The 14,169-nt window shown below is 30.8% G+C and overlaps 2 protein-coding genes across 3 annotated transcripts; one reads left to right on the top strand and one right to left on the bottom strand.

The window, feature by feature from the left end:
* Positions 1 to 113: 113 nt before the first annotated feature.
* On the bottom strand, positions 114 to 3,245 carry LOC125211656 (aspartate carbamoyltransferase 1, chloroplastic-like). 2 transcript variants are annotated; one of them, XM_048111547.1, is made up of 6 exons: positions 3,094 to 3,245; positions 2,163 to 2,653; positions 1,951 to 2,090; positions 824 to 997; positions 475 to 711; positions 114 to 399 (listed from the first exon to the last, which is right to left on the bottom strand). In XM_048111547.1, exons 2-6 carry the CDS (start codon positions 2,644 to 2,646, stop codon positions 292 to 294), a joined length of 1,143 nt encoding a protein of 380 aa, XP_047967504.1. In that variant the 5' UTR covers positions 2,647 to 2,653; positions 3,094 to 3,245; the 3' UTR covers positions 114 to 291. The 2 variants fall into 2 exon arrangements, with proteins under 2 accessions (XP_047967504.1, XP_047967505.1); XM_048111548.1 differs by lacking the exon at positions 3,094 to 3,245 and adding an exon at positions 2,786 to 2,921.
* A 1,199-nt stretch (positions 3,246 to 4,444) lies between these two features.
* On the top strand, positions 4,445 to 5,726 carry LOC125209263 (CEN-like protein 4). The gene is made up of 4 exons (XM_048108869.1): positions 4,445 to 4,651; positions 4,808 to 4,869; positions 5,338 to 5,378; positions 5,482 to 5,726. The coding sequence occupies exons 1-4, from the start codon at positions 4,445 to 4,447 to the stop codon at positions 5,724 to 5,726; spliced, it is 555 nt and encodes a 184-aa protein (XP_047964826.1).
* The last annotated feature ends 8,443 nt before the right edge of the window (positions 5,727 to 14,169 follow it).

Below are 14,169 nucleotides of genomic sequence, written 5' to 3'. Positions count from 1 at the left end.
AAAAAATAATTTTTTTATTGAGAAATTACAGTTTTCTTATTTAAAAACACATAGTAGCTGTAACAATAATACTATTTAATTATAAAAATGATGTATTGCTCGAGGCACAAACGGAGATTGTGAACTTCATATGATAACAACTTTTTTTTGTGTACGCCCAAATAATACCATGATATCTCAACAATCACAAGCCAACATTTCTTGAATCCTTGGCATAATCTCAACTTCCAAACAAAAAAAGTGAGAGAATGAGAAAATTGAAATAGATTCCTCAACAAATCCTTACATCTTTTACCAGCCAAGAAGCAATAGCTTCAAAAGGGCCATACGAATGTAGAGGCCATTCTTGGCTTGTCTGAAATAAGCAGCCCTTGGATCCGCATCGACGTCCACAGTTATCTGAAAAAGGATGCAACCCATCACAACTTTGAAAACAGAACACTAGCAATATAGTGGAGACAAGTCAAGTCCTACCTCATCAAGACGTGGTAGAGGATGCATCACGACTGCATGTTTCTGCATCGCTCTCAATACATCCCCATCCACAATGTACTTGCCTCTAGCTTCTTCATAAAGATCGATTCTCTCTCCAAACCTCTCCTTCTGAATACGGGTTTGATATACCACGTCACATTTAGAAGCCACCTCCATCAGATCATCACTCTCTTCCCATCCAATGCCTTTGGATGTTAGATAATCTTTTATGTCATCCTGAAATGATATTGAAGCAGTGTTATATGAACTCACCGGTGACTATAATCAAGGCAGAAATCCGCAACCTATAGAAAAAACTAGCTCTCTCGCATAGATATTTGGCATCTACCTTCATTTTCACTGTTTCTGGTGAGACAAAGTAAATTTTGACATCTTTGTACTTGGCCAGAAGATAGGCAAGTGAGCGGACTGTCCTCCCGTAAGCAAGATCTCCCACAAGCCCGACCTTTATTCCATCAAGTTTTCCTATCTCTCGTTGAATCGTGTACATGTCAAGGAGAGCCTGTTCGCCAACATAGAAACGCATATGCGTAAAATACATTTAAAGGATCTTAAAACAGAATACACAAGATCAATAATTAGATGATTCATACGTTTTGGCCAAGTGACAATATTAACTTGTCACTTAACCTATATCTAATGTACTAGATCGCGAAGAAGTGTGATAAGCCAAAGGACTCAGTCAAGCGGATAAATATAGAGCATCTTTGTTGCACTGTGGTTGTGCACTGGCTTAACTTTCTTTTCAGAATTCTCACATGAAGAAACCGAAATAACTCATCTTATTTTACTAGCATAGGAACCATACACTTTTCATATGATTACCAGAAAGCAACGAACACACCACACATATTGTTCATTGGAGATAGATGCATGAATACTCCATAATATAGTGTCAACCTACATGAACCTAATTTAAAATTTCTTTCATTAGTGCTTACAGTGACATTAGGAAATAGGAACTGATAAAGATGTACTTACTATATTATAAACTCATACTACAAAACAACGACCCATATTTAAGCAGCAATATCAAATTAGCAAGAACGAAAATAGCACCTAGACAAAAACCAACAAAGAGTTCACAACCATTTCCAGGTATATGACAGGCATCAAGAGAGTAACCTTCCAATAGCATTTAGCAAGAAAAAAAACAATTCTTATAAAAAGCCTCTGTTCTGATAGCACATTCTAAAATTGTAAATACAAATAAATCCACCCTTCCAAAACTACCTTTTAAGCTAGAAAACTAACAATTTATGAATAATTCCTTGCAAATTTTATATGTTTCTCTATTCTTCTTTCATGGCCAAGGGTGAACTAAATGTTAATGAGCAAAAGCAATTAAAATATAATTTCATATCTATCTAAAGGAAAATCATTGGATGTGAACAAGCCAAAATCTCAGCTAAATTTTTAAAGAATTCGATTAAAAAGCAAAAACTCATTGCAGACCTGAGTTGGATGCTGTCCAGGACCATCTCCAGCATTAATAATCGGGATAGTGGCTGTAGCTGCGGCCCTTCTTGCGGCACCGCTTTCAAAATGCCTCATCACTATGATATCCGTGTAGCCTTCAACTGTTCTTATGGTGTCTGGAGATCAATATGGATCAATATTAGCATATTTTCATACAGGCTCAAAAACAAATAAAAATGACTGGATACCTTCAAGCGTCTCCCCTTTTGCTGCAGATGAGAACTCTCGTGCATTTTCTGTGGTTAACACTTCTCCCCCCAGACGTTTCATAGCCGACTCGAATGAAAGCCTAGTTCTGGTTGAGGGCTCATAAAATAGGGTAGCCATTAGATACCCCTGAAGAAGGTTACTTCCAGTAGAGTTCTTCTCAATCTTCTCCATCTCCAGTGCCACGTCGAATATGGCACTGAGCATATCTCTGTCGAACTGCTGAGCTTCAATGACATCTTCGAGTTGAAACTTACTCCCCAGTGAAAAGGAAGGTTTCCTCTCACCATTCAGCGCTCTGCATTCGACTCCTCTCCTGAGAGACGAATGCGAAATGTCGGCAGATGCAGATATGGACAGAGACTTGTATGTTTGTTTCGAACAATCATTGATGATCGTTGAAACTGTAGGAGCAAGTGCATTCCCATTCATGGTCCAAGCAGAAAACATGGAAGATGATGCCATATTATACCTGGTCATACATAAAGATTAACATTTATCAGTCAGCACAATTCGAATTGCTAAATATTTGGAGTTCAAATCTCCACAAGCAGAATTCACCAATGTATTCTACAACTTCTTGAATAAATCATTAAAAAGAAACCTTTTTCTCGCCCCAATAATCCTAACCACAATTTTGATACAATAAAGTTTTCATTTTGGTTGGTTATATGATACGTCATGAAACAAACATTTTAATGTGGCAGAGAGGGTTAAGCAGGCTCCTTGAGGCATATCATCGAACACTTTGTGAACAATAAGAATATAAGGCCTACATCTAACCAAAACATGTAGGCTGAGATTGAATTTTGTGTACGCAATATCTACACATGATTGAAGAATATAATGGACCACAAATGAATTGATGAAGAGTAAAATTAGATGGAAAATGTGAGTGAGAAATAATCTTACCTCCAGTTTAGGGGAAAATTGGTCTTCTAAATCAATATTTATATAAATTGCATAAGAGTAAGTGACTGAGTAGTGACCCTTCTTTAGAAAATTGTAGTCCTCGTCCTCGAATCGGCGGAAATATTAATACCGATTTAGTATAAAAGTATTTTAAAAGATTTCATCTTTATCGAACTTTCAATATTAAAATAATTTCTGAATAAAATTCCCAGTAATCAATATTATACCGTGTGGACCAACAAATGAAACCAGATAATAAATGCAATCAACGCTATAATTTTGGGCTTTTCAAAGAGTTGCAGTAGCCCACCTTACAAATCTATGTAGCGAACTTCAAATCTTAATCGAATACTATTTTGATATTTAAGGCTATTAGGCGAACTTAGACGAGTGCATTTGGTTATTTGAGTTTAGAGTTTTTATTAAGATAATAATTTATTTTTAAATACAAAGTACTTTATCCACAAAATTGAGAGATCGACTATAACGAAGATTGCAGAACTTACATCAATGTCAAATCATCTTTTTATCTCTTTGATTTCTATCTAACTATTTTCCAAAAAAGGCATTCCTTGTTTTCTGGTTACCTGCCAGATAATAACTAAATCCAACCTACAAAGGGACGAGAAAAAAGCCTATAAACTTTCTTTCCCCATATCATGACAAACATTCGTTTAATTTTTATAAAACTATATTTATATCAGATTTTGATATTTTTTTCATAATATAGGAACTAAGAACCATTTAATATGTTTTGTATAAAAGTAACATAAAAGCATTTTATATAAGCAAATATTGTTACATAATATCTCAATTATAAGCTATATTAACTTAATGGCCAATCGATAAGTTGAAGATATGATCAAATTGTCGTTCAATACACATCTCACATTACAATAAAACAATACGCAACGTTTATATGACATATATAGCTTTGTCATAAAATCGTCTTGAGTTCATAATATTAGAATTAATTATGAAATCGAAACCCTAGAATCTAACATTAACTCTCTTCATCCACAAAAGGTGTGGTATCTTATTGCTAATTTCAATCATCACCAATGAGCATGGTTTTTCTGTTTAAGTATATATACACCATAATATATCATGAAAATGAGATTCTTTTTCACTTAAAACATATTTACAATTCTCGAAAATAGTATGACAGCCTGATTCATCATCACTTGACACGTAAAATTGTACCACGGCTAATAGTAGGGTTCAAACAGTATATTAGAAAACGTTGCTTAATTTCTCTACAGTAATATACAAATGACATGTGGTCGTTTCCACTATAAATTCAAGGGTTTTTGGTGATTCAACAGAGAAAAAGTAGATGTTATTGATGATAATGATTAAGAAGAGATCAGATCCTCTTGTAATTGGTAAAGTGATTGGAGAAGTAGTTGATAGCTTCTCCCCCACTGCCAAGATGTCTGTTATCTACAACTCCAAAAATCATGTTTACAATGGCCATCATCTTCTTCCTTCCACTCTAATCTCCAAACCTAAGGTTCTACTTCATGCTGCTGGAGATTTCACTACTTTTTTCACATTGGTAAATATCTCTTGCCTGCAATTGTTTCAGAAATTGGGCAAAAATAATTTTAAAAAAGGAAATTTTAGGGTTTAGGGTTTGCAAAGAGATAGGATGTTATGGAAATGAATTAAGCTGTTGTATGTTAAAGTGATTGATTTGTTCTACTTGTTGCAGATCATGACAGACCCTGATGTTCCTGGTCCAAGTGATCCATACCTCAGAGAGCACTTACACTGGTAAGCTTGTAATAATACAAACTTAGCTTGTAGTAGTATTTTATTAATACTGTATTACTATAATGTAACAATAGAGGGTTAAATGGGTATATATGTCGATTACAGGTTTTTCTTCATAGTCAGCTAATTGAAATGGACAAGGTTTCATATATCAATTATTACTACTCCATAATTTATCTCATGAAAAGGAATGATGTTGATCAATAGTCAATACTATGACTCTAAATTTTATTTCTAATTTTTCCGTTTTTATCACATAAAGAAATAAAAAAAAAAACACTGTTATAATAATGGCTTAGTAAAGGTTTCATTTTTACAAATATATTAAATTTATGCTGTTGATATTGATATAATTTGAATTCTTTATCTACAGTTCACTATGTTCAAGTATGAGACATTTACGTTAATTTAGAAAAAAAAATCAATTAGAAGAGTGAGTGATGATTTAATCATCCTTTTTTAATACAGGATTGTGACAAATATCCCAGGCAGCACGGACTCTTCATTCGGTATGAAACAAGAGATTATTTTGATTTTTGTTTTAACATCCAAACAAACTTAAATAAAAAATCAATTTCATTTTTTAGAGTAATTATTACAAAAACTATGCAGGAAGAGAAGTGGTTAGCTACGAAATGCCAAGGCCAAACATAGGAATACATCGGCTGGTTTTTATTCTGTACAAGCAGAAGAAAAGGATGCAGTCTGTGAGCGTCCCTATTTGCAGAGATGGATTCTGCAGCAGAAAATTTGCCGATGAACACGAATTAGGGCAGCCTGTCGCAGCCCTCTTCTTCAACTGCCAACGTGAGACCGCTGCTAGAACACGCTCACTCCTAGAACGTACTGCTCCTTAATACGAGAATAAACTATGATTGTAAATTGTAATTCTCTAGTATTTATTATGTTACGTATATATAATTAAGTAGCTACTACGTACTGTTGTATTTTGTTTGATATAAAATGTTAATTGCGTATGTTTTTATGAACTAGCTCCTAGTCTTTTTTATGAACTACTATTATTTTTTTGTTTCTTTTAAATATTTGTAGGTTTTTACTGTTGGATGTCAAATTGGAAATAGTTCTACATATTTCCAAACTAATACCCGGTGGAACACTTGCAACATGTCTGCTCCCGTCTCATCCCTCCGGGACGGGACCATCTGCATGTGTTGCGGACAAGAAATAAAGCAAATCTGGAGGATTATAAATTGAGATTTCTAATGTTTTTAAAGATTATTATAAAGTTATAACTCCTTTTCTGATAAGTTAATTAATTATTTGTTTTCATCAATATTTCTAATGTTAGAATTGAATTTTACTTCTAGTTATCACACTAAGATTATCTGTAGAATTAATCGTATCAACCCAATATGTTAATAGGCCATTATGTTGTCCGAAAAGACAGAGAATTGAGTAGCGAATTATATACTACTAGTATCCACACCCGTGCGATGCACGACTCGATTTAATTTCATCATAATAAATTCACATTTTGAATCAATTACTTGAAATCAGATACAATTACATTATTTAAGAATTAAAAATTACTAAATATTTAAAATAATTTAAATGTACAATCCCAAAAATATAAATAAAGCAACTTTAGTATATACAAATTTATGTACATTTATCGCTACCAATTGATTAAAACCCCATTTACTAAATTAATAAAATTGAAATTATAAAATTCCAACCCCATTCTCTAACCTCACTTTTTTGCCTACCTTGTTTCATTTAAATCTAACTTCGTATGTGGAGTACTAAAATGTGACTTGAAGAGCTCCGTCAAGATTGTTGAAATTGGAATACAAAGTTTCTAAATTATTGACGAATGAAAACTTAAAATAAAAATGTAACATGATTTTAATTAGTGAATTATTGATTGATCCGCAATTAATGAGATCAATGGATATCAAATTGCCAAATTCATTTTTTACTTTATGAGGCTGATGAGATTAATGGTCATTTAGAAAAATGAGATCAATTAATGGTTAAATTATTAATTGATTGACAATTGATGAGACTAATGGGTATATCAAATTGGCAATTCATTCTTAATCTATGGGATTGGTGAATTAATAGCCATTTAATAGTCTAAACTATTCAATAAAATAATTAAACCAACAAAATGTACACCAAGAATTTAAAATTCATTAGGTTAAAAACAATTGGCCAACATAATAATAGTCCGCCTCATTTTATCTCTCGCCCAACCCCTAGTTAGCCAGTAACAGACGTCAATCTCTTCTTACCATAGAGACCATCTCTCATCGGAGGCTCAGCGGCCTTCACAGTGTTGCACCTCTTTCTCTTTCTCTTTCCTCAGCCTAGCTTGGATTATCATCCTCGGCTGCCTCTGCTGCTTCCTCACCGCGTTAAGGATCCGCAGTGATCACACCGCCGTTGAAGAGCACCTCCGCAGAGGGAGACGCGTTTCCTAACTATCACTACCGACATCAAATGCAAAATCGAGAGCATCATCTCTACCATTCATCACTGATTTAGGCGTACCCGACTTTCCTCCCATTGAAATGGCACCAGCCGCACCACCGCATGCGTTGGTCAGAGGAATTCTGGTTGAAGAATTATTTTGTGAAAAGTATTTATAGAGATTTAACTGAGTAATGAACATTGATTTTAGAGTAAGGAGAAAATTAATGTGATAACAGAAATAGCGTTTATTTGATTTCATTATTCATAATAACAATGATAACGGTAATGGTAATTAATATTGTAATGGAAATAAATATACATGATAATGAATTAAAACTTACGTGGCTGTTACGATTCCTGGCTAAAGCCTAAATATAAGAAAAACTTATAAATATTCTAGAATGAGGACAAAACTTATAAATATTTTAAAAGAAAACCAAAACATGTATAGATAGATGCTTTAGATATTGCGTTAATTCTCATAAATTAGATGTCCAAGCTTGAATATTAGGATTTGTGTCTTAACGCACTTTAAAAAAAATAATTACTATAAGAAACTACTTCACGTAGTATAATATTTCTTCATATCCTAAATGCGGAAAGTTGGAAAAAAAATCTTAAATAAATAAATCCTAAAGAAGGCTTAATTAAACACAAAAGGGAATTTATTAATTAAACAAATAGTGAAATAGATTAAAGCACGCCGGGCGTTAAATGGACAACTATGAAGCCCAACTTTTTGAGCACAAAGTACAAGCTAGTTAACAGAGACACTAGAGCTAAATCACGCCGGCCTTAATTGGGTGTTCAATAAAAAAACGTGTTATGACTCTTGGCGCATGAATTGGACTGAAAGGACATACGGTTGGTGGAATATAAGGTTGAAGATAGGACTAATTAAATAGGTGCGTGTTTAAGAATGGAAGAACAAGGTACGACAAGATCAGTAGCCCTATAGCATCGTTCCACTTAATTTTTTCATATAAATTAAGTTAATTCCTACTAATTAAATGAACAATTATAAGCCCCACTCAATTATTTGATCACTACACATTTGAGAAGTAAAATGCCATCATCATATTAAATACACCATGGATCATATGCGTTTTCAAAAAGAAGAAATTATACATATGCACCACGGTTATAGTAGTCACATTTTATACAATGAGAAACACTACCTCTAACCATTCTTTTCAAAGTGCATTAGTTTTAGGTAGTGCTACTTGCAACTCTAATTGACACATGAAACAAATTAATAAATATACCTACTATATATAGGTTTCATGAATATTTATAGGTCTCATGAATTACTATATAGTACATACTTGTGTTATTCAGTCTCAATTTACCCATGGAGAAGAATGAGTGGTGTTATTCAGTCTTTTACATTTTCTTTGTTTTTCTTGTGGTTTTTCCTTATAAGATACTTGAATCATTTGTGCGAAACAAACATATTAGTACAGTTACATAAATCCTCTCTTCCTTAAACTGTGGTGTTAGTTATCACATAGTAATTGATTATATTATTAGTGTATGGCCATTCAAAATAAGGGTGTATGATTTTATTTAAAATTTATTAGTACTACACGCTAATCGTGATTAGCCAATAATTTGTTCATTAGCCGCTATATTCATAAAACAATTTATTTAAATTACGGCTTCCAGCAAGTTGCACCATATTGTTTTCTTAATTAGCCCTAGTTTTTAAACGTGATAAGTCCAATGAATATGATTTTTAGGCCCAACAGATATCTTAGGGGGCCTTGCATTCGGATTTCATATTTTGCAATTATATTTTGTATAGCATTGTATGATTCAAATAATCTACTAGAGTATATTATTAGTTCAAATCAAAATTTGAAAACGGTAAGTCATAATTAGATTTGTAAGTTTCATGTATATTTCAATTTCAGGGTACGTACGATCAAGCAATTGGGAACTTGAGGAGGTGGATTTCAAAAGAAATTTACGTGTTAATGTTGAATTTTAATTTTAACTAACATATTTTTTTGTTCTTTAATTTTGATTGATTTATATTGTTTCTTTTAGTTTCCTTATTTAAATTTAATTTTATCTAAAGACCAATATTAATCCTTTATTTGATTAGAGGGAGAGAATTGAAAATCAAATCCAAATTAGTAACTGTATTTTGTATTCTTAAAAGTAAATACTATACTAGTAGTTTATTATTCGTGTGCCGCCTCATGATTACGTTTGTTAAATCTCCATGATAGCTATACATATACCTACCCATAGAATTTTGGTACAATTTCGTATCAAATGATTTAGTTAATTTTTAATGGCCGACTAATCCATCAGAATATTAAATGATAAAAAAATTTCACTCATCATCTCTAAAATCCTCACATAAAAAAATCAAGCAAAATAGTCGAAGAATTAAAAATATGCTAAATTAGACAAAACATTCTTATTTGCTTTAAAAAAAATCAAAGAAAAATATCCTATACATATGAAAAATAATTCACTGTTTTCTTAATACAAATAAAGCATCAAATAAATATACTAGTACTTATTAATTAGTCACCACTAATAAAGTATGAGTAAGTCACATCGCGTTCTTCTAATAACATTAAATTTGGCTTAACTTATCATATTATTTCTAAAATTTCGCATCCCTCATGTGTATTCGATTACTTGAGATTATATTGATATCACACAAATAACTGATATTGATTTACATTAAAATTAATTTGATTATAAGCGTGATAATTAATTGGGATTGAATTACTTTTAATTAATTTTATCTTAAGCGTGATAATTAATTGGGATTGAATTACTTTTAATTAATTTTATCTTAAGCGTGATTAATTCTACATGATATTATTCGAAAATTAATTATTATAACAAATCCACTAATATTACTCTAACTTTCCAAGTCGAACATTTCCTCAATGTCTTAACCTTCTAGAGTAGAAAGATCGAGACACTGAAATGTGAACTCCTCAATAATGATGAATAACATAGATTTCGTTTTCTCTGCAAAAAGTGGCCGAAATCTTGGAATTTCATTTTCCTTGTTGCTGTTGAAGCCTTGAACTTCAACAGAGAAAATTTCGATCTTGACTAAATTATTATTATTATTATTATTATTATTATTATTATTATTTGCCTTTGCCTTTGCTTTTTTTAACTAATTATTATTAGCCTATGCTCTTACAGTAACGATTGCAAAGTTTTATTATTGTTTATGCTTTATAACGTGCACAAACCAACAATATATATATGGTGATAAATACGAAGGATAATTAGGGCCAACTTTAATTGCAAGTTTATCACATAGGAGTACTATATTTTTAGTGGCCTTTTAGTTTAGAGCTCATGATTAGTTCCAAAAAGCCAGTTTTTGAACTATCATCGTGGTTCCATATATGCTTTGTTTCGCTTTATATATAAGTTCCACTGGTCCACGTATAAACGGTAATTAATCGTAAATTTCTTGTCTGTAGCTCTGTACTATACACATTGTTAGCCCATTTGACAACTCTATGTAGTATACATTTATATTAGTAGTATTTAATTTTATATATTTACTTGTATATCTCCAACTTTTTACTAATTAATGATGTGATAATAGCTGTAGAAGGAAGCTAAACTCAAAGTTATTAGTAGTAGTTACAAAATCATGAAAATTATAAAATAAAAAATGTACTCTTTTGATTGGTGCTCGGGTGCTCGAGCCCACCTCAACTGCGTGTATCCTTACGAACATCTTCCACATTCCACAAACGTGTGATCTGAAACAAATTGAGGTCGAAAGTTTGAAAGGGAATCCAAATTAGCCGAGAATCATGCTCACGCTTCAAATAATACACAAAAATAAATTGAGGTGGAAAAGATTTGAGAAAAAGAAAGAAATAAGAAGATATGAGTAGCTGTTCTTAATATCCTCAAAATCCGGTTACATGATATCTTGTCGGATAGTTTAATTCGACTTAATAAACTTTACTATAATTGCACCAAGTTTGTAATGATATTAATTATGGCTTCACTTAATTAGGAGATTAGTGGAAGATATTAACAACTAATTAGGCTTTGTTGTGGTTTGTTGTGTGGATACAACTAAGGCATTTAATTCTTTGTTGTGTGGATACAACTAAGGCATTCAATAAATGATCTTGCTTTGAAACCTATTGTAACAAAATTTACTGTCTATTAATGATCTTGCTTTGACTACTAATAGTCATCTGGATAAGAATGAAAGGAGATTCCTTAAAATTTACTGTCTATTTAATGTTTTGTTTTTCCTTCCAATTTGCGGCACTTTATAGATAGCCTCATAGTCACATGTTAATTATCATGCATCATAATATAGCACTTAATTAAGTTGTGGTTTTTTGGCTTATTCTGCTGCGAAATCAATGCAGTTATTATCTGTTGTTCAATTGGCCATACTAAATCTTATAATTAAATATGTATCATGTTTGATTCATAAGATTGATCCTCTCAATTTAATCCTAAATGAATAGTCTCATAATAATTAGTCATAGTCTCCCCCCTCCAACTAAAATAATCACACATTAATCCTAGATGGATAGTCTCATGATTATTAGTTATGACAACCGAACATCACCTTATAGTACAATTTTGGTCTATTCATTTTTGTATTCACAAAGGGGAAAATGTTGACTATATTTTTTGCACAATAATCCAGGAAGCAACTTTTGTACTCCCTCCGTCCCAAGGTAGAGATGTCACACTTGGGAGATGACACGAGATTTTAGGAGATGTTATTTTGTGTGTTAAATGGTGAGAAAAAATATAATTTTATAATTGATGTAAGAGGGAACTTTTTTCCAAAAGAAGAAATATAACATCTTTTTTGGGATAAATTAAAATGGAAAATGTGATATCTATCTTGGAACGGAGGGAGTAGTATTTTCTATATATATGAAAAATCAACATTTTGGTCTCCATTATCTCGAACCATTTTCTCTATGTATCATTGTTGCTAAGTTAACCTCTAATAGAATTGACTGGACTGACTATTGAGCAACCGAAATGTCAAATGCAATTTGTGTTGCAATAGTGGCTAAAATTCCATAACAACTACTCCACAACTAATTAGAAATCCTAGACCTCCTTTTTGTCACTATTTATTTTCTTAATTATATACATTAATCATTATACATATATATCTGAAATCTAGGAACATATATTAGTCAATATTATCCGCATCTTCTATATGAAGGGTGATTAACTGATTTAAAATTTTTAACGATCTATTTTTCAGAAAGTGTGAACGCTATAAATTACTTAATCAAAAATGTTTTGGAAACATAATATCTAAGACATAATGAGGTTAAAATAATAATTGTATATTATATTATTATTTGTATTTAAAATGATGTTATGTTTATATACCTTTATATTTGTGATTGACAATATTTTTTTTAATCTCATCTTTCTTTCATTTATTTAAAGACACGTATTTAAAGTTTTAAAATAGTGTAATTCCATCTATATATTTAGTGTTCATTTATCGATCTAATAAAGTAAGATATATTTATCAGTAAATAATTTATAATGGATTTCTTATCAAATTAGTTTTTATAATTTAAATTTAAATAAATTACTAAGTCTACATAATTAATATTTGTTCTTTCCAAAATTTAATCTCTATATATCCTTAATTTTTGAAACGTTACAATTGGAACCTCGATAAAAATAAAATCATATATTCTTAACTCGTCAAATTTCTTTTATAAAATAGTACTATTAGACTTCTTGGCTCCACTCCACTCAACTGAATTGTTAACGGAGGACCAATTGTGATTCGATTTGAAATGTACAGGACCAAAAAATTCAAAAGATAAAGTTTAGAACCAAAATCATAAAATTGACATATGTTCAGGACCAATTTTGGTCCTTACTCTATATAATATTACTAATTAAGTTTAATAGTATTATATAGAGTAATATTACTAATTTAAGTTTAGTAATATTATTATCACCATAATGTTCAATTTCAAAGTCATACATAATATAAAATTAAAATAGTTACTTATTTTATAGCACAATTAAGAAAACAAGTCATATTATATTATGTAAAACTAACAATATTATAATCACAAAATAAACAATAAAATACAAAAATATGGAGTTATCTTATATAAAAATTAAAATACAAACTAATGGTATATAAAAAGTATAAAAAAAGAAAAAATATCAAACTTATACAAAGCACATTACGAATATAATTAAGATATAAAAATAATATAGTAATAAAATATACTAGCTTCCTAATACTACTACTTAAAAAAATATAAAAATCTGCCTAATATTTGTAAAAATGAAGTCTAATCTAATGCATTAACGAAAACAATATTACAATTTAGCTAAAATCAATACGGATATATATCTAATTTGATTTGGCATGTATAATCCAATTAGGGTATATTAGTCCATATTTGAATTAATCTTATGTCAAAGAGACATAGGGGTATTATGTCATAGAGACATAATGTCTCCAAGCCATAATGTCATAATGAGGTTAAAATTGTAATCTTATACTATATTATATTTTTAATTAAATCTACACTTTTTTACATCTACCTTTTTGCCGCTACATCTTAAAAAAAGCAACTATGCGCATAATGGAATTTTAATTATGATCTTAAATAAGGATGTGCTAGCTTAATTATGAAATATAGTATATAAATGTGGAAGATATGAATTAAAATTAAAATATATACCTAAAGAAGTAGTATAATATTAGAGAATGGGATCCACATTTTGTTACACACTTTTATAATTTTTTAAATGTAATTCACTTCAAATTTTTGTAATCCGTTTATAATACAAAAGATAAAAGTATAAGAAAATTTTTATCACTTTTACCTATTC

Source organism: Salvia hispanica, chromosome 3, assembly GCF_023119035.1.
Source record: "Salvia hispanica cultivar TCC Black 2014 chromosome 3, UniMelb_Shisp_WGS_1.0, whole genome shotgun sequence".
In the NCBI taxonomy this organism is placed as follows: domain Eukaryota; kingdom Viridiplantae; phylum Streptophyta; class Magnoliopsida; order Lamiales; family Lamiaceae; genus Salvia; species Salvia hispanica.
This window is presented reverse-complemented; position numbering and strand designations above follow the sequence as displayed.

Bases quoted from the DNA above. Each gene is read 5' to 3' on its own strand.
- LOC125209263 (XM_048108869.1), top strand. From the start codon at position 4,445: ATGATTAAGAAGAGATCAGATCCTCTTGTAATTGGTAAAGTGATTGGA. The intron at 4,652-4,807 runs GTAAATATCTCT...TACTTGTTGCAG, and splicing joins TCACTACTTTTTTCACATTG to ATCATGACAGACCCTGATGT. The intron at 4,870-5,337 runs GTAAGCTTGTAA...TTTTTAATACAG, and splicing joins CTCAGAGAGCACTTACACTG to GATTGTGACAAATATCCCAG.
- LOC125211656 (XM_048111547.1), bottom strand. From the start codon at position 2,646: ATGGCATCATCTTCCATGTTTTCTGCTTGGACCATGAATGGGAATGCA. The intron at 2,091-2,162 runs GTATCCAGTCAT...ATTGATCTCCAG, and splicing joins AAAAGGGGAGACGCTTGAAG to ACACCATAAGAACAGTTGAA. The intron at 712-823 runs GTAGATGCCAAA...ATATCATTTCAG, and splicing joins CAGAAACAGTGAAAATGAAG to GATGACATAAAAGATTATCT.